The sequence below is a fragment of the Rhinoderma darwinii genome, chromosome 1 (genome assembly GCF_050947455.1).
Source record: "Rhinoderma darwinii isolate aRhiDar2 chromosome 1, aRhiDar2.hap1, whole genome shotgun sequence".
NCBI classification, from domain to species: Eukaryota; Metazoa; Chordata; class Amphibia; order Anura; family Rhinodermatidae; genus Rhinoderma; species Rhinoderma darwinii.
Genome location: NC_134687.1, coordinates 212,481,070 through 212,508,945, shown reverse-complemented (window position 1 = coordinate 212,508,945; position 27,876 = coordinate 212,481,070). Strand labels below are relative to the sequence as shown.

At 39.3% G+C, this 27,876-nt stretch overlaps 1 protein-coding gene across 3 annotated transcripts in view; it reads right to left on the bottom strand.

The window, feature by feature from the left end:
• ANTXR2 (ANTXR cell adhesion molecule 2) overlaps positions 1 to 27,876 on the bottom strand; it is a 194,753-nt gene that overhangs the window by 124,093 nt on the left and 42,784 nt on the right. For all 3 annotated transcript variants that reach the window (XM_075861393.1, XM_075861402.1, XM_075861384.1), the window contains 4 exons: positions 23,819 to 23,900; positions 17,715 to 17,822; positions 17,552 to 17,620; positions 16,036 to 16,116 (listed from right to left, as the gene is read on the bottom strand). In XM_075861393.1, the coding sequence (XP_075717508.1) occupies positions 16,036 to 16,116; positions 17,552 to 17,620; positions 17,715 to 17,822; positions 23,819 to 23,900 (340 nt within the window). The remainder of the gene's footprint in view (positions 1 to 16,035; positions 16,117 to 17,551; positions 17,621 to 17,714; positions 17,823 to 23,818; positions 23,901 to 27,876) is intronic.

Sequence of the window (27,876 nt, the reverse complement as noted above, 5' to 3'; positions counted from 1 at the left end):
ACATTTTAATAATTCGGATAACCCCCAGCCAATATATGCCCAAAGGACTGTCATAGAAGTCTATAGGGACATTACAACATATACTGGATCCATTCCAAATGTACATGTATATTCTCAGCGCAGTCAGTCATCAAACATGGTGTGAACAGAGTGTAGCTTGCTAAGCTCTTCAATAAATATTAGGACATTGCTGCCATAGCAGTTCCCTTAGATACTTGTATTGGCAAAGTTACTCTGGGGCTGCCCGCTCTATCTGACTATAGGCTCTGCTGATTTTATGGCAGTCTTATCATGGAGGCCCATTAGCCAACTGCTGCTGACAGTCTGTGGATGGCAGTAGATGGGCAGCAGCATGAAAATTGTACTCCTAAAATTGAGTATACTAATAAAGTTTTGGTTCGTAAATGGAGAATTTTTGTTAACACAAGTATATAAGCAAATTGCTGTAAAGCCGATTCCCTAATATTTACTAAGGTGCAACTCCTTAGAAGAGCTATTACACTTTCAGCAGATAAATATTATGAAAAGTTTTACAATTATCTGACATCCTTTCTATATTACTTCCTCAGAATTTTTCAAGATCCCTGTTTGTTTGGAACCTTCATTGTATAATTCTAGTAGATAAAAATTGGTGCTGGTTATGCAGAGAACTTAAAAAGCACAAGAAATGAATACAGAAAGTGTATTAGAAAATTGTATCATTTTTCATTACACAATCAATAGTTTTATTTGTTAAATAAATCGTTCAATCATAATACCTCTTTAAATGACCAGTTATTATAGCAAACAACTTAAAACTAGGAACCTCCTGTTTCTCTTCATTCCTTATTTCCTTTCTATTAACCTTCCTTCCCCACAATCTCAATACGAAGGAGTAAACAAAATATTGTATAGTAATACATTACAGAAAACAATAATTATTCCGTTTAAGAAAATATACTATTTTTAATCTGAGCATTCCAACAACAGTCCTAACATTGCATAGCCCTATGCAAATACTGCAACAATTCCCAAGTGGATGTGAAACGATGTAAAATATATGCATCCTGACAATAAAAGAGATAAATGGTTTGCAGATGAAGCAAGCAACTAAATATCTTCCTGTATGTGCTAAGTGCTACTAAAACTCGACTTCAAAAAAAGTTCCCATAAAAATGAAACACGTTTATGTTTTATTTTGGCTCTTTATTGGGGTCTATGAGAATGGTGATGCATTGCTACTTGCTTTAAAACTGGCTGCTACCGCAGGGAATGAACACGAGTCGGCTAGAGAATGAAGAATGTACTCTCAGACTAAGGCGATATGTCAGCAGTGCCAGAAAACCATTGATTATGTGCCATTATTATAGATGCTTATTACACATTAATCTAGAAAAGAGTAATATCTAGTGAATAATGTAATAATTGAGCTAAGCATTAAATAACACTAAGTGTCCTGTTATGGAAGATTGCCACTAAAACTTGCCATCAATGTTCCCTGTAAACACTCAGTGTTGAGGCAATGCTTTTATTCAATCACACGTGTATAACTACAGCATTTTCATGTTGTCTATGATGTATCACTCTTTTTGAAAGTCCTACGTTCATTACAATGTGTTTTGTCTGCATCCTGCCAGGAGGTGTTATATGAGTCTCTATGAATAAGTATGGCCTATTCAGTGATTTCAAACTAATGCAGTTCTTGTTCAGTGATTTAAAAAGTTTGTTATAGGAGTATAGGGACTTGCAATATGATGGGGAACCTTGATGCGGGTTGTGAGCTTGCGTATTTTGGCCAAAATATTATCCAATACCTCATGTTTATCATTGATATTTATCGTGTATCATGGATGTCTATTCAGGATGCAGCCAGGTTTAGTGCTGGGGGAGAATGTTATGTCAGTATATTGGAAGGTGCTGGGCAGCCCGCCTTGTCTAATATTATGGGCATGACTAATAGGCTGTAAGCCGGCATGGTGCACTACATGCACCCATGTGACTGACACTCTTATAAAAGCTACGTTTGTGTGCAATGACAATACTAAGCAGCCACCGCCTCATGAATAGTAGGCGTGAGAGTGTCTGTACATCAGTATATTGCACCTGTGTAATCTCCCTCTATGTAGCATTGTTTTGTTTGTATCCTGCCAGGAGGTGTTATACCAGCCTTTATGAGTAAGTATGGCCTATTCCGTGATTTTAAACTAATATAGTTCTTGTTCAGTGATTTTGTACGTTCATTACAAGTTGTAAAATCATACTAAGACAACTTTATCTATTCAAGAATTACACTTTAATCCAGCCTACAATGATAAAGTCACTTTAAATAATGTATTAGGTAACTGCATAAATAGTAATTCCATAGCACATTATTATTATTATTATTATTATTATTATTATTATTATTATTATTATTATGTCTGAACATAACCTAACTGTGTGCAATGTGACATTTGCCAAAGACCTGCAGGATATTATTGGAGCACTTCTCTGGGTTAAAGGGCGCATCTCTGATATTGGCATTATATTGATGACATATTTATAGAAAAATCTTTTAATATCTCTATGCTGAGATTTTAGTGCTTGAAGTTACAGCCCCAAAGTCTAAGGATACACTTCATGCTGTCATTATGAGGCTATGTTCCAACTTTGTTTAGTGAATACGTTCAGTGTATGCGCGAGGAAGGCTCCCGATGCATGTGCTGAACGTAACCATAGGCCCGCATTCACCCAACAGAGGCCAAAAGAGTGTCCTATTCGCCTCCGTCAGGGTAATATGCACCTGCAAACTTTTTTTTTTCCGAATGTATAGAAAAGCGCAGCAGACTGTGCTTTTCTACACAGTGGGTCACTGGAAAAAAAAGTATACCGCTAGGTATACGTTTTTGAACATTGTGGCCAATGGCCGACGTATGTCACTGTATTAATATACAGTGGCAGACATTGGAGGTATACGTTGTGGAACACGGTGGACGTATACTTCCTACATATACCCATAGCGTAGTATGAACATTTAGTGTGAAGATTTCAAAACAAACTATTTTACATTTTTAATGGACACTAAAAGGACAGTATGTCTCCTTCAACTTATTCTATTCAAATAGTTAACACTTAACAGATTTTAGCACCCGTTATGTTAAGTTTATACAGATAAATAAAGTTTCTTGACAACTTACAATCTTCTTATTTAACAGGTGGCCCAACTGTTATATTAATGGCATGGTGATTTTAAGGGCTTTTCCCCACCAATTGATATATGATGGATAGTTGGGGTACATCTGCAGGGACACCCAGCAAATTCTACGATGGGGGACCCCTGTGCCTCCTCACTCGGATGGCTTTGGTGAAGTTGTATGGAGCAGTGGCCGAGCATGCTTATTATAACCTATTTCTAAACCATGAGGCAAGGTATTGTGAGGATGGGGCTCTACATGGGGCTCGGTGACATCTCAATCTTCAATCTATTGTACACTTTGTCACTAAACACTCTCTATATTAAAGTTATAATTACTATTTTAATATGATATGAGAGCCATCCCAGGATGTCTTTTATCAGTGCAGCTATTTCCATACCCTACTGTGCGATCCATCCCACCTCTGTGTGGTAGCTAACTGAATATAATATGATATAAGTATAGTGTGCACAAGTTTACTGACAAGCAAGTAATGTTGATCCAACAGCAAACATCTCTCAGTGGTGGAGAGCTTAAAAAGGAAATAGAACAGACCACAATATAATTTAATGTAAGCCTCAGGCAGGAAATACATCTAAGCTTTCTGGAAAATGCATCTCACGGCCATCAATTGGAACATAATTGACAGGTAATATAGACAGAGAAAGTGAATAGTATCCAGCTCTGAAATACATGTTGTTCCTCAAAGTAAACAGTTACGTATTCCAAGAACGCATCTTCCCCAATCACTCGCTGCCGCAGGGGCTCAATGCAGGAAGCCCATGATAGTCTGTACAACTATTATTAAAATTAAATGAACCTTTTCTTTGTTCTACAATACATGATTTTCTAATAACTCGACAATAATGCTCATAAAAAGGATTGATAGTGTTATACATAATGATACCTTTCCATGCAGAAATATAACATACCTAAGTCTCACACCATTTACAATCTTATAGTCAGCTTATTTATAGGGCACTAAAAATACTTTATTATCCTTCCTAGAAATCTACAAATTGATGTCTAGTTCCTACCAATTCAAAAGTAAAATTTGACATATTAAAAACTGATACCGCTAACCACTTCTTGCAAGTTACTAGAACAAATTCTACATTCTTGGATATGAACAATGAATACATAATAAGGAGTGACAGACTGACTTGATATGATTAAACAAAGTACTACCACAATACCGAGATACAAACAGTGGTCCTTCCCCAAACACACAAAGATGTACAATATCATTTCTAGAATAGTATTTTTGCAACTCAAAACATCACTCATCTAGGTCGTGTGTACATTTTAAAACTTGCCCAAAACTTTACAGGTTGATTTTACTGGTTGTTTACGAAAGAAAGATGTCATCAATGTCCGATCAGTGGGGCCACGATGGATTGACAAACTCTGGAACAAAGTGGCAGCGATGCTGGGAAGCGGCAGGGCGCTTGGCCTCCACTCTGCTTTTTCAAAGGCTTCCATATAAAAGAGGAGCAAACTATTTGGTGGCTCAAGACAGTTTTGCTCAATTATCACTGCCAGCTCAGGCTTCAGTGGGGGATCTTTAGAACAAAATTAAACGTTGTGGGCAAGTAGATTTGCATAATTGATTAAAAACTAAATGGTTTTTTTTTGCCCTGGAATTAGACTTTAAAAAGGCTTTGTCACCACATTATAAGTGGCCTATATTGTACATGATGTGATCGGCGCTGTAATGTAGATGTGTTTTTTATTTAGAAAAACGATCATTTTTGACAGAGTTATGACCTATATTAGCTTTATGCTAATGAGTTTCTTAATTTACAACTGGGCGTGCTTTACTATATGACCAAGTGGGCGTTGTACAGAGGAGTGTATGACGCTGACCAATCAGTGACCAATCAGCGCCATACACTTCTCTCCATTCATTTACACTGCAGATAGCGATATAGCACAGCAGTCACATAAACACACTATAACGCTACTCGTGTCATGACAATAAATATACATTACCTCCAGCCAGGACGTGATGTCTATTCAGAATCCTGACACTTCGCTAACACAATTCCGACACTACAGCACAGTAAGCGTAATCTCGTTTTAAATGACAGTTTACAGCGTACTCTCGCGAGATTACACTTGCTGTGCTGTAGTGTCGTGATTGTGTTAGCGAAGTGTCAGGATTCTGAATAGACATCACGTCCTGGCTGGAGGTAATGTATATTCATTGTCAGGACACTGCAGTAATGTTAGTGTGTGTGTATGTGGCTGCACATAGCGATATAGCTATATCGCTATGTGCAGTGTAAATGAATGGGGAGAAGTGTATGACGCTGATTGGTCACTGATTGGTCAGCATCATACACTCCTCTGTACAACGCCCACTTGGCCAAAAAGTAAAACACGCTCAGTTGTCGACTAAGAAACTCATTAGATTAAAGCTAATATAGGTCATAACTCCGTCAAAAATGATCGTTTTTCTAAATAAAAAACACTGCTGTAATCTACATTACAGCGCCGATCACATCATGTACAATATAGGGCACTTATAATGTGGTGACAGAGCCTCTTTAAAGTAAATTTCTACTTTTTATTTAAATCTACTGTTAGCTAAAGATTTGTGATCACAATAAAAAAAAACTCAGTGGAAAATCTTCTAAGGGCTACTTCATATAGGGCCTTACTGTAAATCATAATAACTATTAAAAGCTACCCATTGTCTAGTCCAGGGATGGCTGGCTGGGTCCACAAAATGTGCTTCATATTTTTTTCTTTTTTTTTTTTTTTAAAGAGAGATATAAAGAATACATTTACTGCCATTTGAATTTGATACTGCTTTAAGTATGCTACAGATCTCTTAAACATTCTGTCAGTTACAAATGCCCCCAAAACATTGTGTCAGTCACAGATGCCCCCAAACAGAATCTTAATCAGAGATGTTCATCATAAGTCATAATAGTGGGTCAGCCCTCATAACTCACAAATGAACCTCAATACAGTGTCCGTCACAGACGCACCTCATAACAGTGTCTGTGATAGATGCCAATGCCATTTATAACATAGATGCCCTCAAAACAGTGTATCTCACATAGACTCTCCCAAAATAGTTTGCCAGCCGTAGATCCTGCTAAATTGTCTCCTTGCCACAGGTGGAATTCACGATTTTTCCTGCTGGCTGCTGCCTTGCCAGCCCAATAATTTCCTGCAGTGGCAGTTTATTGCAACTATGTGTTCAAACTAATCAACAAACCAATATCTGATCATAATTTAATCTGATCACGAAATACGATGATAAAAACTTTGTTCCTGAACACGCTTTTATCAGATTTCAGGAATTATTTGCCATATGATCTGCATAATGTAACCATACAAATAAGAACCTTGATGGAAAGCAGTAAGTGTTCTCTTTCCCTGCAGCACCACCACAGGGGAGATTAAGCATTGCACAGTACCTACAGTATTCAAATCAATGGGTTGTCTGTGTAATGCAGGACAGGACAGGTCCTGCGGAGCCAGAGACGCTCTTTGTAATCGCTTTCACTCTTGACAATGCTTCCTGAACAAAGGACAACGTTCTCTAATAGATTATATAAATATTAGGTTTTCTAAACTAGACAATTCCCTTAATAGTGTAAGTGCAACAATATTGACAGGGAACACTGAGATAAAATTAGCTCTATTATAATAATTAAAGATGTTCGGTATGTGAAATTTCAAATAATTTTATGGAAATTAAGCAGGTGTGGGAAAGGGAGAATTATCTTATTATTATTACTATTATCATACTTATATATTATAAGTTACAGAGTCTTTGCCCAGCAAAAATCTTTCATGACAAAACTGGTCCGTTTAGCCTTGTTCATTAACCAGAACTTTTTATGGCACATTCAGACGTGACGGAATTGCTGTTGAATTCTGCTGCGGACAGTCCGCAGTGGAAATCTGCAGCAGCCGTTTTTTTAATTGGTTTCTATACATATCTAGGTAACATAGGTCAAACGTTGCGGAAAATAATGGTGCAATATTTAGGCTGCTGTGCAGAATTTTCACTCCGCTGCGTGCACATTCTGTTGCTGAGAAGCAGCGGAATTTCATTGTGGATTTCAGCCTTTGCGATCCAAAGGCTGAAATCTGCGACAAGTCCGCTGTGATATCCGCAACGTCTGAATTACCTCTCAAATATGAAAATATTGCTGCAGATTCGTTCGCAGCAACATTTGCAGCAGAAAAATTCTGCCACGTCTGAATATGCCCTTACCTTTGCCCTTACCTTTGGGATCTACTACTGCTTTTGGGGTAAACAAAATGTATGAAAAAAGTGCCCCACAATTGCACATTGTTAACAAGGGCTTGGTGTCTCTTGTGTAAGGAGCCTTTTACCCCGGCCAATATGGTCCGTAAAATCAAGTGCCGATCAACGAGACAGCTCGGTGATTGGTAATGTATGGGGACGAGCCATCGTTACTACGATAGCTCGTCTCCATGCATTTCCATCAAGTCGGCAGCACATCTCCCTGTTTACACATGGAGATGTGCTGCCGACAACTATATTTTGTGCTGCATAAATTATACGTTCATGCGATCGTTTACTCGTTCATCGGCTGATCGTTGCCCGGTTTACACAGGGCAATGATTGGGAACGAGCGTTTAGATGAACGTTTGTTTGCCCGATCATGGGCTGTGTAAAAGAGCCTTAACACTGAAGTGTCCCTCATTATATTTAACACAGGGAAAAAAAATCTATAGTATAGCTCCACATCAAGCGTGGACATACCATTTGCGCAATCCATGCAGCTTCATAGGAGCCCTGCAAGTAAAATAGCTTACTGCTCTTTCTATTGTGTATCAAATAGATTGCATATAAGTTACTACAGCAATGGTTACAAGGCTTACAATCATATTTTTAAGCATTCAGAGCACAGAGGTCCCTTTATCAGGTAGTTTTTTTTGTAAACTTGTCTGAAGAGGCGCCTCTGGGTTCTGAAAGCTTGCAAATATAATTCTGGTTAGCCAATAAAGATATCCATCTTCTAATACTCTTTTTTTCTCACAAAAGTATTTAATATCACATAGATTCTACTGACTAAGGGTATGTGCACACGACCTATTTTCAGACGTAATTCAGGCGTTTTACGCCTCGAATTACGCCTGAAAAGACGGCTCCACTACATCTGCCCATTTCTTGCAATGGGTTTTACGATGTTCTGTTCAGACGAGGTGTAATTTTACCCGTCGCTGTCAAAAGACGGCGCGTAAAAATACGCCCGCGTCAAAGAAGTGCAGGACACTTCTTGGGACGTTTTTGGAGCCGTTTTTCATTGACTCCATTGAAAAAAAGCTCCAATTACGTCGGTAATGGATGCCCACGAAAAACGCGGGTACTTGCAAAAACTTCTCAAATTCAGAAGCTGTTTTCGCCTGAAAACAGCTCCGTAATTTCAAACGTATTTTGCGTTTGCGTGTGAACATATCCTTACACAATACAAAATTATGTTTAGCTGTTGTCTCTTTAGTAACATATTCATTGGAAATATGTCTGTTTCTCTTTTTCGTTTATATAAATGATAACTTTAAAGTGATGCCAAACATCTGCACACTAAAGATGTGCCACGACAACACACTATGACAGCTCCGTGCTAGAGTCCGTGTGATGATACAAACTAAAGAGAAAGTCCAAAGGAAGTGTGACTATGAAATCTAGGCAATTGAGGCAATCTAGGTCCATTTGTATGGGTGAGGTGCACAGAAGCAAAGCTATATTTGATGGTCTATTCAAGCACCTGTTACCTCACCACTCTAAACAGCTGGAAATTAGCAAATTAATGTAGAAAATAAAAAATGTTGATAGAAGTACAGTAGTTGTCTAGTTCATAAGAGGAACACTTCTTGCTATGTGCACTAACTGTCATTAAAGAGATTGTCTATAGCAATCATCTGTTGTGGAAATCATCAGCAAGCATTTAGTTCCACTACAGCGCCTCCACAGGTGATAAGAAGCACTGAACAGTTCTCATTGTTAAATACTTTTGTGTCAAAAAAGACAAAAGTATTGTAGGTATGATACCTTTATTGGCTGACCATAAAAGTTCTATATGCAAGCTTTCAGAGCACAGAGGCCCCTTCTTCAGGCAGTTTACAAATGAATGACTTAGAAAAAAGCACAACATTTAAGATGTTACACAAAGACAATTAGTACATGAGGTGATACATCATTAAGATAAGCCGGGGCAATAAAACTGAGCTTATAGGGGAGTTAAGGCATCTGGAGTCAGTCTGATGGGGGACGTGACGTGTGTCCACATAGTGGCTCATAAATCCAGGTGTTAGATTGAGGCCTTGTGTCCATGACTGGAATTTTATCATCATCTTGAATTCCAAATTTTTTTTTTCTCTTATGTTTTTAAAATGACCCTTCAGAATTAGGACCTTTAAATCTGCCAAACTGGTCTGGTCAAGAGAAGTGTTTTCCCACGGGTGTATCCACCTCCTGTTTTATTGTAGGTCTGTGAAGATTCATCCTGGTTTGTAGTTTTTGTATTGTTTCTCCAATGTAGATTCCTTTATTGGTGCACCTTGTACACTGGGTTTTGACTGGGACTCTATATTGCCTAGATCTCAATCTGATCGATCATCTGTGGAATGTGATATGATTTCAAATACTTGCTGATAAATGTGATTTTTTAATGTTGATAAAAACTTTGCTAAACCACATGATATCGCATTCTACTTCTGTTTTTGAAATGGGATTTATTCATTGCTACTAACTTCAACGTTTCTCCAGGATGGAATGTTTCCGTTTATTTGAATATAGGCTTGAATGGCCAATTTTAACAGCACCGGATCAGTGGGAAAGGCAAATAAGCGAAAAAAAAGACCTTGACTCTAAGATAATAATTAATGAATGGTGTAAAAACACTTCCACCAACATTACTTAGTAGAGAATTCACAAGACCCTGCTGCTGGACACTGCCTGCAAACTTCTTAGGCTATGTTCACATGTCTTGGTCAATTTGCGTTTATTGAAGAGATTTTAAGAAAGAAACGCAAATTAACGGCGAACACAGCTTTATAGCATGGGCTGATCCTTTGCACATTCTAAAAGAACATAATTAAAGAGGTTTTCCTGGATTTAAATGTTGTTGACTTGTCCTTATACGTTTGCTGGAGTCACTTCAATGGGACTAAGCTGCAGTACCAGGCACAGCCACCCAGCCGTTGTGCCTGTATATATAATAAAGATCGGCAGGGATCTTTGGGTTAGACGCCACTGATAAAATATTGATGGTGTAACCTGAGGACTTTTGTCAATCCATTTTTGTTAGAAAAGTCCCCAAAAATAAGCAGATTACGGGGCATCCGCTGCAATCAACTGTGACAATCAGGCAACAAGTGTTCAGTTCCCTAGCACCCCATGGGAAATGGAGCAATACTTGGTGCTTATTGAAACCAATGGGTTGTCGGTGTATTGTATAGTATTCCAGAGAGACTCTCTATAAGGCTGGTTTGGATATTGATGTAGTAGAAAAAAACTTTTAATTGTGGAATTTGTAACTTAAACAAGGGACTATTCTTTTAATTCAAAATGCCCTTTAATGATATATCACTATACTGGAGATGGTGAAATCGAAGATGTTAGAATATTAACGTTACTTTATACATTATAATAATCATGTATTGTTCAGCACCTGTTTAGCGTTTACTTTCAAGTACAGGCTCTCTCACGAATAGTTCTTCCTGTTTTCCAGTTATTCTGCCAGTGGACATTTACCAACTAATTCCTTTTTGAATTTCCCTTAAACTTTGAGATACTTGTAATTATCTAAGGATGCTTGTCAGCAGTAAAACATAGCTGGCCAGAGAGGTCATACCAGAACTGCATGTGAACATTAACTAACTGCATCCCATCCATACTTGGCTACAGTCTCGTCTATGTTGCAAAGCCTATGATACGGTAATTCTGAGATAATGAGATTTCTTCCTGTATTGGAAGGATTATAGTGGTAAGTTAATATTTTAAATTAGCCATGCTAATTTCAATTGCTGTTATAATTGTTTTTCCACAGGGAATACAAGGTATACCCTATATGTGCGCATTGGACAGCCATACCCAATGGGTTCCCTATAGACAGTAGTTGATTAAAATGCTTGTCTAACATAGCCCTTAGGCTGGATTCACACGAACGTGGCGTCTTTGCGGACGCAAAAACGCGGCGTTTTGCGCGCGCAAAAACCACTTGACAGCTCCGTGTGTCATCCGTGTATGATGCGCGGCTGCGTGATTTTCGCGCAGCCGCCATCATAGAGATGATGCTAGTCGACGTCAGTCACTGTCCAGGGTGCTGAAAGAGTTAACTGATCGGCAGTAACTCTTTCAGCACCCTCGACAGTGAATTCCGCTCACCATATCGAGCAACCTGTTAAAAAAAAAAAAACAACGCTCGTACTTACCGAGAACTTCCCTCCCGGCCGTTGCCTTGGTGACGCGTCCTTGGTGACGCGCCTCTCTTGACATCTGGCCCCACCTCCCTGGATGACGTGGCAGTCCATGTGACCGCTGCAGCCTGTGCTTGGCCTGTGATTGGCTGGAGCTGTCACTTGGACTGAATTGTCATCCCGGGAGGTCAGACTGGAGGAAGAAGCCGGGAGTTATCGGTAAGTCAGAACTTCTTTTTTTTTTTACACGTTCATGTATATTGGGATCGGAAGTCACTGTCCAGGGTGCTGAAACAGTTTAACTCTTTCAGCACCCTGGACAGTGACTATCTCCTGACGTCGCGTACCGGAATTTTTTTTGCCTGGTTCGGCCAAAATGAGTTCGGCCGAACCCGGTGAAGTTCGGTTCGGTTGTCCGGGTTCGCTCATCTCAAAGACACTCCGTTTGGATGTTTGTAAACAGAAAAGCACGTGGTGCTTTTCTGTTTACATTCATCCTTTTGACAGCTCTTGCGCGAATCACGCAGTTCGCCCGGAAGTGCTTCCGTGCGGCTTGCGTGGTTTTCACGCACCCATTGACTTCAATGGGTGCGTGATGCGTGCAAAACGCCTGAAGAACGGACATGTCGTGACTTTTTTTCAGCGGACTCACGCTGATGAAAAATCACGGACATGTCTGCACGGCCCCATAGACACATATAGGTCCGTGCAACGCGCGTGCAAATCACGCGCGTTGCACGGACGTTTTTCCCCTTCGTCTGAATAAAGCCTTAGGGTATGTTCACACGCCTTAGCAAAATACCTCTGAAATTGCGGAGCTGTTTTCAGGCGAAAACAGTTCCTGATTTTCAGAAGTTTTTGTAACTACTCGCGTTTTTTGCGGCATATTTTACGGACATTATTGGAGCTGTTTTTCAATGGAGTCAATGAAAAGCAGCTCCAAAAACGTCCCAAGAAGTGACATGCACTTCTTTTTCGCGGGCATCTTTTTACGCACCATCTTTTGACAGCGACGCGTAAAATGACACCTCGTGGGAACAGAACACCGTAAAACCCATTGCAGGCAATGGGCAGATGTTTGTAAGTGTAATGGAGCCGTTTTTTCAGGCGTAATTCGAGGCGTAAAATGCCCGAATTACGTCTGAAAACAGTGCGTGTGCACATACCCTTAGGATTATGTTATACAGTCATTAAAATAGGGGCTCTTGAAAGAGACAGGGGACAATTGCATTAGTATGCTGGCATAATTGCATTCAAAGTAGGAATGATATATGTATGTGTGTATATACTTCATTATATAATGATTTATAAGATCAGCAGTGAGCAATGTGAGCTACAACCTCGTATTGTTCAGCAGCATATTCCCTAGTATATTGGATATCATGCTACTTAGGGTATGTTCACATGCAGTGTTTTCAGGCATAATTCGGGCGTTTTACGCCTCGAATTACGGTTGAAAAAACGCTCCTAATACGCCTACAAACATCTGCCCATTGCTTTCAATGGGAATGTTCTGTTCCCACAAGCCTTTATTTTACACGTCGCTGTCAAAATACGGCGCGTAAAATGACGGCTCGTCAAAAATGTGCAGGACACTTCTTGGGACGTTGATTGAAAAACAGCTCCAAAAACGGCCGTAAAAAACGCAGCGAAAAACGCGAGTTGTTAAAAAAACTTCTGTATTTTCAGACGTTTCTGCTCAATGCGTGTGCCAGGTTTTTTTTTATTATTTGTTTTCAACAACTTAGAAGCTGCATTGCTCTTTGATGCATAGTGGACAAGCTATTACCTGGCCGAGTTCACACGTAGCATAAGTAATGCGGAAAATCCGCAGCATAATACAGTAGCAGTAGAGTGGAAGAGATATGATCAATCCTTATCCACACGCTGTGTAAATGATAAGCAAAAATAACGCTCAGAAATTGACCTGCAGAGTGTTTTTCTTAATCCGCAGCATGTCAAATGTGTTTGCGTGATCACTGCTTTTTTGTTGTTGCGGGTTCTCCCCTTTGAATTCAGTGAGGAGGTACACTACCGTTCAAAAGTTTAGGGTCACCCAGACAATTTTGTGTTTTCCATGAAAACTCACACTTATATTTATCAAATGAGTTGCAAAATGACTAGAAAATATAGTCAAGACATTGACAAGGTTAGAAATAATGATTTTATCTGAAATAATAATTTTCTCCTTCAAACTTTGCTTTCGACAAAGAATGCTCCATTTGCAGCAATTACAGCATTGCAGACCTTTGGCATTCTAGCTGTTAATTTGCTGAGGTAATCGGGAGAAATTTCGCCCCATGCTTCCAGAAGTCCCTCCCACAAGTTGGATTGGCTTGATGGGCACTTCTTGCGTACCATACGGTCAAGCTGCTCCCACAACAGCTCTATGGGGTTGAGATCTGGTGACTGCGCTGGCCACACCATTACAGATAGAATACCAGCTGCCTGCTTCTTCCCTAAATAGTTCTTGCATAATTTGGAGGTGTGCTTTGGGTCATTGTCCTGTTGTAGGATGAAATTGGCTACAATCAAGCGCTGTCCACAGGGTATAGCATGGCGTTGCAAAATGGAGTGATAGCCTTCCTTATCCAAAATCCCTTTTACCTTGTACAAATCTCCCACTTTACCCACACCAAAGCAACCCCAGACCATCACATTACCTCCACCATGCTTGACAGATGGCGTCAGGCACTCTTCCAGCATCTTTTCAGTTGCTCTGCGTCTCACAAATGTTCTTCTGTGTGATCCAAACACCTCAAACTTCCATTCGTCTGTCCATAACACTTTTTTCCAATCTTCCTCTGTCCAATGTCTGTGTGTTTTTGCCAATATTAATCTTTTCCTTTTATTAGCCAGTCTCAGATATGGCTTTTTCTTTGCCACTCTGCCCTGAAGGCCAGCATCCCGGAGTCGCCTCTTCACTGTAGACGTTGACACTGGCGTTTTGCGGGTACTATTTAATGAAGCTGCCAGTTGAGGACCTGTGAGGCGTCTATTTCTCAAACTAGAGACTCTAATATACTTGTCTTGTTGCTCAGTTGTGCAGCGGGGCCTCCCACTTCTCTTTCTACTCTGGTTAGAGCCTGTTTGTGCTGTCCTCTGAATGGAGTAGTACACACCGTTGTAGGAAATCTTCAGTTTCTTGGCAATTTCTCGCATGGAATAGCCTTCATTTCTAAGAACAAGAATAGACTGTCGAGTTTCACATGAAAGCTCTCTTTTTCTAGCCATTTTGAGAGTTTAATCGAACCCACAAATGTAATGCTCCAGATTCTCAACTAGCTCAAAGGAAGGTCAGTTTTATAGCTCCTCTAAACAGCAAAACAGTTTACATCGGTGCTAACATAATTGCACAAGGGTTTTCAAGTGTTTTCTAATCATCCATTAGCCTTCTAACACAGTTAGTAAACACAATGTACCATTAGAACACTGGAGTGATGGTTGCTGGAAATGGGCCTCTATACACCTCTGTAGATATTGCATTAAAAACCAGACGTTTGCAGCTAGAATAGTCATTTAGCACATTAACAATGTATAGAGTGTATTTCTGATTAATTTAATGTTATCGTCATTGAAAAAAACTGTGCTTTTCTTTCAAAAATAAGGAAATTTCTAAGTGACCCTAAACTTTTGAACGGTAGTGTAAACTCGCAGCAAAAAGCAGATGTTGCGATTTTTGCGGCAGAAAAGCTACTAAAAATCGCAACTCAGAGAAACATCTTATACTTACCCAGAATTCCGTGCTTCTTCATCCATGATGGCCTCCTGGGATGATGAATCATCCCAGGTGACCGCTGCAGCCAATCACAGGCTGCAGCGGTGACATGAGATGAAACGCCATCCCAGGCGGCCGGTCTGCAGGATGTCAGAGGGTAAGTATGGGCGTTTTCTTTTTTTAGCTTCTGTTTTCTGCAGCAGACAATCCAGCCGAAAAACTGCACCACAATTTAGTGCCGCCAGGGCGAATACACTGCGTACCTTACGCAGCGTATATCTGTCCTGTATGAACTTACTCTTAAAGTTCAGTTTACTACCATGTAACATCTGGCTGCTGTGGTAGACACATGCAGTCAGGCCATATTCAGATGCACAGTCTTAGAGCTTATTCAGGCGAACAAATCGCATCGGTGTTTTCGAGGATCCCTCATAGACTTGAGTGTATCGAGGGATCTGTGAAAAGTAAAAACTATTTTAACACGGGCCCTTTACACGGTCCGTTAAAACAACGGTTGTGTGAACAGCCCCATAGAAATACATACAGCCGTGTAACAACAGCCGTTACACGGACTACATATACGTTTGTCTGAATAAGCCCAAAGTAAAGACCTAAGCTGGAATTTTCTGCCGTCTTCTACTTAAAGGGATAAATCTGACAAAGCAGCAGTTATTAAACTTACACTTATGCTGCAAATACTAACTTCGTACATTTAGAAATTTACTACCAGTCCATTTCCATTGTGGTACTTACTGAATTAATGATCCCTCCCAAGGCTTTAAATCCACCTTCAACAGCAAACACATGTTCTTCTGAGTCAGCAATTTTTATCAGCTTTAGGAAATAAATGGAAAGTGTTTAGAAAGCAAATACCGCCAGATACGTGTTATGTCAATTTAATGGAAGCTGGATGAAGCTCATTTCCAGAGTATTAGAAATAAGGTTCATAAAAACCAGTAACACTAGTAGGATTTTATTAAATGTACTTTACTCATCTGCTAAGTCCAATACATTGCATGAAGGAAACAATATAGATGATTTTAATAAAACAATGACAACAGTTACAAAAATAGACGCAGAAGGAAATAATGGAGATGGCTAACTCATCCCTCACTTCTGCGGAAGACACATGGGGGAATTTCAACAAAACTGAAGTCAAGGCTCTATAGCATATTTCCTTGGAAGTAATGTATTTGCCAACTTATTGACTGACTTGGTTAAAATCAGTTTCAAATTATGTTTCCTGCTATGTTTACCAGAGTGCCAACCTGCGACTGCCAAAATTCCTATTTCACTATATCTGTATGAAATAAATACACAATAAATAAGAATTTAAAAAATAAATATGTTCATAACATTTTGCTGATTCTCTATAACTCTATATCAAGTGATATGATATCAAACTGTTTTGAAAGCAATTGTTGTAAGGAAACATTCTGCTTGAGAATTGGCCACATACAGCAGTCACACTTTGAGGCTAGATTCACAAGAGCGTTGCGCATCTCGGACGTGAAAAATGTCAGTTTGCTGTGCGCTGCGGGTCCTGTTATCACGCATCCCACATAAACTAGAGTCTATGGTGGGATGCGTGAAGCGCAAAAAAATAGGACATGTCCTATTTTATCCCGGACCCCTCACACAATCTGCAGAAACAACGGCCATGTGAACGACCCCCTTGAATTACATAGGTCCGTGTGACGGCCGTTGTGTTGAATAAGGCCTAAAGGGAAACTCTGATCCTCCAGAAGTCCTAATAAATAAATGAATCACCTCTGCAAGCGTTGCGTGTGCTAGGTTGCCTAATAACAGGCCCGCTTACAAAAGTGACCACATCAGATCTCCACACTTTATAACTATCACTTCTATTCCTTCGATTTTTTTAAGGGTAAGATGGTTCCTTGTCCCTGGGGCTGGAACTGGGAGTCTTTAGTTATTTTATTTTCTTCTTAATACATGTTATTGGGACTGGGTTGCAGGACGAAAGACAGGATGGACAATGTGGGCTCATTTATTAAAACTGACTAATGGGAAAAACTGGCTTTGTTACCAGTAGCAAACCAAAGTGCAGCTTTCATTTTTCCAGAACAGTTTATAATGTGAAAGCTGAGCTTTGATTGGTTGCTATGGGTAACTAGGCCAGTATTTCTGTCAGTAACGATGGATGAGGCCTACAGCAGCACATGTAGGCTATAAAACTCCTTACTCGGGAGCTGTACAGCCTCTGTGCACTGCCGTATACTGTAGGCTCTGTATGTTTATTCGTATTCACCTGATCATACTTGAAATCCAGAACTCCAACACAGTAGACTCTTGCTCCCATACCCCGAGCTTTATCAGCCTGTAGAAACACAAAGAAAAGACACAGTGCAATAGCATATAGATAAAGATTTTTAATATAAGAAACGAAAAGACTAACAAAAAATAAGACTTACCTCTTTCACCGTCAACGCAGGGATCTGGTCAGCCAACTTGCCATCTGTCAGGGCAATAATTATAGTAGCAGTGCTTTTCCCTCCTGCCTTCTCTATCTGCTCATTTGCCTACAACAAAAAAGTTGTTTTACTTGGTGGATTTTTTCACGTGGAATTATAACTTTTTTTTGGTGTAATATTTACCTATGCTTACCAGTGCACCAACATTTAGGGGGATTTATTTACGGCTTTACGCCGCTTTTGTGGTGTTAAAAAGTTGCAAATTATGGAGCAACCATATTTGCACAATAATTTGGATTTCACGACTCTCTCGCAACTTTTCAAAAGTGCAGGAAAAAAAGGCTGGATTTAGCGGGAGGGTTGTGGCATCCCATGGGTTGAAAGATTTACTATAATTTAGCCAGAAATGGGCGGAAATTATAGTGCAAGCTACAAGCAGGAAAATATTTGATTTTAAAGATGCGCTTTTTAATACATTTGGCATATTTTTACTCCAGCGCAGTTCAGTTTAAGACTGGTGTATGAAACCCCAGTCTAAGAGTATGTTCACACGGCCTATTTTCGTCCGTTTTTCGGGCCGTAAACGCTGTGTTTATTACGGCCAAAGAAGTGACCTGCACTTCTTTTCCACGTAAAAAAAACGGCCCGTCGGAACAGAATGCCTTTTTTCCCATTGAAATCAATGGGCAGATGTTTGAAGGCGTTCTGCTTCCGATTTTTCGGCTGTTTTTCGGGCGTTTACGCCCCAAAAAACTGCCAAAAATAGGCCGTGTGAACATACCCTTAATAAATTTCCCTCATAGTTTTTGCTGTTTCCTGCAGACAGAGCTGCAAGGGGTACTTACATGATATATATCTATATATCTATATTATATATCTATATATATTTTTTTTTTTTTTTTTTATTTTTTATTTTTTTTTTAAGCTATTTTCAATCACTATTATCATGGCTTTAAAGACTGTTTAGTAGGTTAGGTTTTTTTTTGCATCTTCTAGTCCAATGTTATTAAGGCATGTGCTTTAAAGAGGCTCTGTCACCAGATTCTCAAATCCCTATCTCCTATTGCATGTGATCGGCGCTGCAATGTAGATAACAGTAAAGTTTTTTGTTTTTTTTAAAACGTTCATTTTTGGCCAAGTTATGAGCTATTTTATATATATGCAAATGAGGTTTGAAATGGACAACTGGGCATTTTTTTTTTCGTTATGTCCAACTGGGCGTGTATTGTGTTTTTAACTGGGCGTGTTTACGTGTATGACGCTGACCCATCAGTGACCAGTCAGCATCATACACTCATCTCCATTTATTTACACAGCAGCGATGTGCAGCCACAGACACAGAGATTAACGTTAATCCAGCCTGGACGTCATGTGTATTCAGAATCCTGACACTTCTGACTCTTTTCTTTGAGATTTGCGGCAAGGGAAACGAAATCTCGTTTACCTCCATAATCTCGCGACATTTCGTTTCCCTTGCTGGAAATCTCACAGAAAAGATTCAGAAGTGTCAGGATTCTGAATACGCATGACGTCCAGGCTGGATTTCATGTGTATTCATTATCAGGACACTAGATTAACGTTAATCTCTGTTTATGCGGCTGCACATCGCTGCTGTGTAAATCAATGGAGATGAGTGTATGATGCTGACTGGTCACTGATTGGTCAGCATCATACACGTAAACACACACGTTAAAAACACAATACACACCCAGTTGGACATAACGAAAAATAAACACCCAGTTGTCCATTTCAAACCTCATTTGCATATATATAAAATAGCTCATAACTTGGCCAAAAATGAACGTTTTAAAAAAAAAAAAAAAGTTACTGTCATCTACATTGCAGCGCCGATCACATGCAATAGGAGATAGGGATTTGAGAATCTGGTGACAGAGCCTCTTTAATGTAAATTTGTCTGTCCAGGTGGGTTTAATAACGTGTTTTCAAATATGTATAAAAAAATAGAAAAAAAATGCAAGCATTCTATTTTGATTTTTTTTTTTTCATTATGGCGCTAGATATTAGTTCATCAGTTGTGAACATTTGAGTGCCATATCAGAATGCAGGATAACATGAGAAGCAAAATATGAAAATGATGGTGACCATGTGAAAACTTTGTTTCCCCGTTATTTCTCCAAACTTTAAATGATAACAGGCTGTCAGCTGGGGCAGAAATATACTCTGTGGTCTGTGATCTGTTCGTAGTCACCAGATGCTGTTCAACTATATTTAGAATTTCACAAAAAAAATGAAAGCCACATGACTCTAATACATTTGCTGATTCACAGATCATTCTGATCTAATTTGTCCAAAATTGCATTGAAATGTGTTATATAAAACAACTTTTCTGACTTTATACCATAATATTTCAAAGGAGTGGCCCTGGACCTGATAGCAGAAAAATTTAAGCTGAGCAAGTAAAATGGGAAACTTTGTATTACACACTTCATATCAATGTCGTACCTGAGCCAAGATATTGGGAATTACACTATACAATAATTCTATGGATAAATAATCGGTGCATTAACTTTATTCTACCGGTGAATACGATTATGGTGATACCAAACGTATATAGTTTTTTTTTATGTTTTACTACTTTTACAAGGAAGAAACTATTTGTTAAAACAAATTTGTATTTTGTTGCCACATTCTGAGAGCCATAACTTTTTTATTTTTCCATCGATTGAGCGGTATGAGGGCTTATTTTTTTTGCAGATGAGCTGTCGTTTCTATTGGTACCATTTTGGGCTGCATGAGACTTTGTGATCACTTTTTATTCAATTTTTTGTGAGATATGAAGTAGCCAAAAAAAAGCGATTCTGGTGTTTTATATTTTTTATTTTTAGGGCATTCACTGTGCGCATGAAATAATGCTATAGTGTAATAGTTCGGAATTTTACGAATGCAGCGATACCAATTCGGTAGCTTTTTTTTTTATTTTTTACATTACATCAGAGGAAAAATGGGAAAAGGGTTTATTTTTTAACTTTAACATTTTTTTTTTTACAAAGCTAAAAACTTTATTTACATTTTTTTTCCACATGTTATTAGTCCCTCTATTGTACCGTTAGATCGCTGGTGCAATACACTACAATACTAATGTATTGCAGTGTATTGTAATTTTTACAGGCTCCTGTTAAACCGTGCCAGAGACATGGCTTAACAGGAGGTGAAGAAAGGCAGCCCTAGGGGCCTTCATTAGGCCCCTGGGCTGCAATGACAACCATTGGCACCCCCCAATTGCTTTGTTGAGGGGCAATGAGCTATCAGAGGTGGGTTCCCCTGCTTGTAATGTCTTATTTGCTGCGATCGTGCTTGATCACAGCCAGGAGCAGCACGATCGTTGATCCTGGCTGTTATTCCCGGGTTTCAGCTGTAAAACACAACTGAGACCCGCTACGTACAGAGCAGGCTCAGTGGGTGAGCCCGCTCCAAACATTATCTCTTTCACCATGAAGCAACAGTATGTCGTGGCGCAGGAAGAGGTTAAATTGTAAATTCGTTTTGTCACTATGTAATGTCTGATGTTGTCTGTACATGCTCACTCTGAATTCTATGTTGCGACATATATATAAATATTATTATTATATTATATTATACTTTACGTTCTTTACGTTTCATTTCAATGCATGTTTTCTAGGGGGCAGAAGATTGTTTTTAAATGTACTAGTGTGGTATTTTCTTTAAAAAAACAAACTACCCTCTTATGCTATTTTGCCCCAGATGTGTATATATCCAAATTGAAATGCACTTTTTTCAGAGGAGAATGTCTTGAACTTTTGATTGATTGACATCAGCGAAGGTATTCCCAAAACAAAGTTACTGCACAATAGTTTAAGGCATTTGTTAAATTTTGAGCGCCATATTATAGTTTTATAATAACTTTGTAAATACATTACTTATCTCTTACTAATCCTGTGTTACAGCTTGTATTACAGTCAATAGCTGCTGGCTGAGTGGACACTACTGTAGGCACCATTATACAGCCCTTAGAAAGATTGTCATATCTCTTCCTACAAGCACAAATGTGAAGGGAAAGTATTGAATGCCATGCTAGACTGGACCCTAAACACTATAGAGCACCAGAAACATTTTCAATTTGAGGACCACATAGAATGATGGCAAAAGACATCTCAGAGAAGGTAGACGTTCTCCAGAACATCAGATGGAACATACACACTAAGCATCTACCCATCTACCAATAAGAAGAAAATGTTCATCTATTTTCCCCAATGACTACAAAAAAGATCAGTGTGTTCTGGACAAACAAATATTTTATGTTAAGAGGGTCTGACTAATTCTGTATTTTGCAACGTGTCTTGGACCTCTTAAGAGAAGATTACACCATAGGGTTCTGGACCGTGCCAACAGATGAATATATTATTAAACTGATTCTCTCTTACGTTACAAATACAGTGATACAGATTAGTGTTTCTCAGGGAACCCCTTACCAGAATAGTGTCAGAGAGTCTATTTAGAGCCTTTTCTAGATATAGAATATATATTTAAAATATATATATCTAGATGGATAACATTTGCTTCTTTTCATAGAAAGAGGAAACCTTATAATCATGCTAAACCTAAAAATGACCTTTATATATACCGCTCTGTTTTAATCCATAGTAGCTTTCTTAAGGTAGCTGGATATTTGCAGGCAATGTGCTTCTTTTTATTTATACATTTTATTTTCCAATAGCACCCCACATCTTTATGAAGGAGGTGGTAACTCATGCAGCAAATCTCAGCTAGAAAGTGATAACTTTACAACTGGACAATTTCCTTTGAAAGTTTTTAAGTGCCGTATATTGGAAACAATCTCTCACAGCAGCTCTGTTGGATCATTGATGCATAAACCTCAGAGCTTATGCCTTCCACAATGAGGCAGTTATTGGGGTATATAATATACTCACAACCAATGAGCCTTGGTATTCTGGCCCATTGCCTCAGCTGCTATCAGACTATTCAACAGAAATAGTCTAAGAACAATAAGGCTTTTGTTGCTATTTATACTAAAGGGATAAAGAAAGCCTTTAAGTCAAATTCCCACTATTTTATGTAGTGCATATACATAGAACCAGAAATATACAATGATAGAGGAGCTTATGGGCACACTGAAGAGGGATTATTTTGATTGCGTTGAATGGGAGCGCTATAATTTAGCCTTCAGTAAGCTCTCCGATTCAGAACCCACTAACCATGTAACTATGTATGAAAAAAACAGTTTTCGCTACTTTTTTTTTAATACTTTAGATCATTTACAAATGCTAAATGCTCCAATAACTAGATTTAGTGAAAACTAAATTTGAATAAGTGCACATTTAATTGGACGGCAGGGGAGAACAAACGGGTCTTTGATTGGAGGACTTTACAATGGTCTGAAGTCTCATAGATGCCCTAACAAAGGAAAACGCCAGCCAGTTAAAATCGACATAAATAGTTGGAAAACTTTGTGAATAATTTACTCATCTTTTACTAATTTTAGGTGATATGTCATTTTCTTATGTAGAAAATCGCCATTTTATCTGCATGTTGCGCATAAAACATCATATGATTAAAATCTAAGTGAGACAAAATATTTTCAAAGCTATTCAACATTTTATTAGGATTTAAATTGTAAATATGTTGCATAAAAGTGGAGTTTTTTTGTAAAGTGAATTTTCAACCTTGAATATTATTTATTTTGATTTTTGTTTTCAATCTAAATGGGTTAAAAATGTGCTGTGCTGTTAAATTTCTTTCTTTCTTAATATAATTTTGGGTCTAAAAATGACAAGATGATTAAAGGTGGAAATTCAAGAGTTGCAAGGCTTCATCAGTTGCCTACAATCTCAACCACAGTATCAATGTGGGAAAACACACCTGTTTCTTCATATCTCAGTTGTGATAACAAGTGTTACTGCATTTAGCAGCACCGTACCTAGAGAAGTGATAATGGATGGGCATACTAGTTTTTATGAAAAAAATTAGCCGCCATTCATACAAAGAAATAATATTCTTATTACACATACACTATTTCAATTGAGGTAGACATGGTAAAATATGATTTTATTTGCATGGATATAAAGTATAAACAAGGCCAGAACTATTCCATATTTACAACTTACTAGCATAAAGCCTTCATGCATGTATGTTTCACCAGCTGGTTTTACATTACTCAATTCCCGAAGTCCTAGATTAATTTTGTCCCTGTGAAAAGATAAAACATAACTTATATTTTATTTAGACACTGCAAATTTGTAGGGTACAGTCACACGCGGCACATTTGTTGCAGAAATGTTTGCGTCTGTCCCATGAATCTGAATAGCGCTTGCAGAAATCTAAGTGCTTGTCGGTGAAACAACCCCATTCAGATCAATGGAACTAATAAAAAATAATAAAAGAACAAAAGAACAAATATTATCTAAGTGATCAACAGAACTAAAAAAAACACAAAAAGAAACATTATTAGAAACCAGAACTGACATTGACATTATAATGACATCAAAGAAGTTAAAGTTACTAAACTTTTAAAAAACTTTTGACACGACATAGTGACATGTCAGAAGTTTTGATCGGTGCGGGTCCGAGCACTGGGAGTCCCAACGATCGCTAAAACTAAGCGGTAGAGGCGCTTGGTTCTTTGCAACACCCACAAAGGGAAATCTACACCAGCAAGGAGCTGTTGTAGATTTCCACTATCATTTTCACCAGTTTTCTACTGTAATTACAAGAAATGTGTCCGGATAATGCAGCCCCACCACCTTTTGAGACGGCATGCCCCTTTTTTGCCAAATTGTCGAGGGCGGCGTAAAACGGACAAAAGTCAAAATTTACAACGCTTCAAAGCCAGAAAACCAACAGCTACGCAGATCCAAGATCCACATAACCCACTTCCCTGACCTCCAGGATTTAGTATGGTTATGCACATTTCTTCGGGATGCCAAATTGACAACTAGAGGCCATTGAGTCGTTACATTAGTTCAACTTTCATGGGACATGTTATAAATGCTTTGAGATGACCTGCCAAACAGCACTAAATACTGAATCTCAGCTTCCTAGACACGTGAGATAACATGAGGAGGATCTTGGCACCAGCTTATTTTTTTTCAAAGTTTGAACCTGAATGTTTAACATGCGCAAAGGATTGGATAACTGATGCGTTTTATGTACCAACTGTCTAATACGTTCTCTATTGGCCTCAATACGAAATCAGTGTAACCACTGTTCCCAAATTAGTGGGAACAGTGGTTACACACAGTACCTATGCCACACACACACACACACACGCACACATACACACAACTACACACACAGAATTTCCTCTTTTGAATAAATACCCCTTTTAAAAACATAGTACTAAGAAGCAACTCTTTATTATAATATGTCACTTCTCTATTATAAATATTTAAAAAAATGGGGCAACATTAATGTGCAAGTATTAAAATGCATTCCCTGAATAGAGCTGGAGAACAATGTTCTAGCTTGAAAGTCATGTAAAGCTCTTAAGATGTTGATAGTTGCAGATACCATTGTGAACCAATGACTAGCAGTGACTGTGCAGACTCGAGAATGTAGGGTCTTACTGTCTTATTCTAAGGGCACGTTCAGACGTGGCAGAATTTTTCCGCTGCAAATGTTGGTGCAAATTTGGGGCAATTATGCAACGAATCTGCAGCAACATTTGCATATTTGACAGGTAATTCAGACGTTGCAGATATCACAGCGGACTTGCCACAGATTTCAGTTTTTGCATTGCACAGGCTGAAATACGCAGTGAAATTCCGCTTCTTCTCCGCAACAGACTGAAAATTCCGCACCGCAGCCTATGGTCCGCAGCGGAGTTTTCCGCAACGTCTGCACGAAGATAACTAAAAAGGCGTGGAAACCAATGGACAAACTGTCTGCAAAGGATTTCCACTGCGGACTGTCCGCAGCGGAATTCCACAGCAATTCCGCCACATCTGAAGCATGAGACTTCACAAGCATGAGTCTTTTCTTTTTATTTACTGCAGCATGAAAGAGGACGTTAATAACACATTTCAGGTGGAATGCACTCTACGTTATACAAATCTGATGCCGGCAGCATATGTTGTTAAATGAGTCATTCTTCAACTGTACAAGGAGAAAACAGAGGTCAAGCGCCAAAGCTTTTACATCTTTCTCTAATTTTAAGATTACTGGCATTGGCCTTGAATATAATAATATCACTATCAGGATCAATTACACATTGTCACTGACTGAGGGGATCAGCAGGATTAGAATAGCGCCACTGGAATTTGTTACTATAGTGAGAACAAAACACTAAGCAGCAGACACTGCACAGTTTGATTGGCAAAAAAGTAATCATATAATTGGCACTAGAACATCGTAGTATCAAAGGAACTTGGCATCAGGAATAAAACAATGCCATTGTAAGTCTGAGTTCACACAGAGTTTTTTGCAGGCAGAAAATTCTGCCTCAAAATTCCATTTGGAATTTTGAGGCAGATTTTCATCTGCCTGCACGCCGTTTGCCACGAAATACACTTTCTCTACCTCCCATTGATGTTAATGGGAGATCAGAGGTGTAAACGCCCGAACATAGAGCATGTCGCTTCTTTTTACCGCAAGCATTTTTTAGCGCTCGCGGAAAAAAAACTCGTCTGCCTCCCATTGAAATCAATGGTAGGCATTTTCGGCCGTTTTTTGCCGGGTTTTCCGACGCGGTTTCTGTGTCAAAAAATGTGTCAAAAAAACTCAGTGTGAACAGGTCCTAAGAAGGAACTGGGTTAAGAACCATATCACTGAACTTGGCTCCTATGTCAGGATATATTAAGTAGGTACAGTATAAAGCTGGTCCTGAATATAATTTGTGGGTTGAGGCACGATAGAGAGAGAGTTAAGTCTAATAATGTCCAGATATAATGTTTAGAGTAGGGACCCATGTGAACGAGGTCATCAAAATGTGCACTAAGAACCCGAGATTTAAAGTATAAAAATTATAGCAGTAATGCAATCTAAAACTAGATATTATATATATATATATATATATATATATATATATATATATAAAACGGGCTCATAGACTTCTATTAGCCACTGGTACCTTCCCGTTTTCTTACGGAAAGGTGCCCGTGCCGTTGAAAAAGATAGAACATGTCCTATTTCAGGCCGTAATAACGGCACGGGCAGCCCATAGAAGTCTATGGAGCTCCCGTAATCACGGGTGGCTACATATGTGCACCCGCCATTACGGCAGCGTTGCTAGGCTCCGTCAGTAAATAGTCACTGTCCAGGGTGCTGAAACAGTTAACTGATCGGCAGTAACTCTTTCAGCACCCTGGACAGTGAATTCCGATCACAATATAGAGCAACCTGTAAAAAAAAAAAAAAGACGTTCATACTTACCGAGAACTTCCTGCTTCTTCCTCCAGTCCGGTCTCCCTGCCGTTGCCTTGGTGACGCGTCCCTCTCGACATCCGGCCCGACATCCCTGGATGACGTTTCAGCCCATATGACCGCTGCAGCCAATCACAGGCCAATCACATGCTGCAGCGGTCACATGGACTGCCGCGTCATCCAGGGATGTCGGGCTGGATGTCAAGAGAGGGACACGTCACCAAGGCAACGGCCGAGTAAGTATGAATTTCTTTTACTTTTACCTCGGAAAGGGCTGCCCCTTCTCTCTATCCTGCACTGATAGAGAGAAGGGGCTGCCGATTAGTGCAGTGCAATTTTGCATCGAAAACGTGCCCGTAAATACGGGTGGAATACTGGTGACACCAGAACCGTATTTACGGGCACGGGTCCGTAAATACTGGTGCAAAATGGATCGAATACGTGTGACACCGGACCCGTATTTACGCCAGTACTTACGGGAGGGAAAAAAATACGTTCATGTGCATGAGGCCTGAGTTCTTGAAATTGATGTGTTAAAAGCAGGAAAAATTAGCAAGCATAAGGCTGGATTCACACGAGGTCATTACGTCCGTAAATAACGGACGAATTTTGGCCGCAAGTCCCGGACCGAACACAGTGCAGGGAGCCGGGCTCCTAGCATCATTCTTATATACGATGCTAGGAGTCCCAGCATCGTACAGTTGTCCGGCAGCGAGGCAGGGACTCCTAGCATCGTACATAAGTATGATGCTAGGAGCCCGGCTCCCTGCACTGTGTTCGGTCCGGGACTTGCGGCCGAAATACG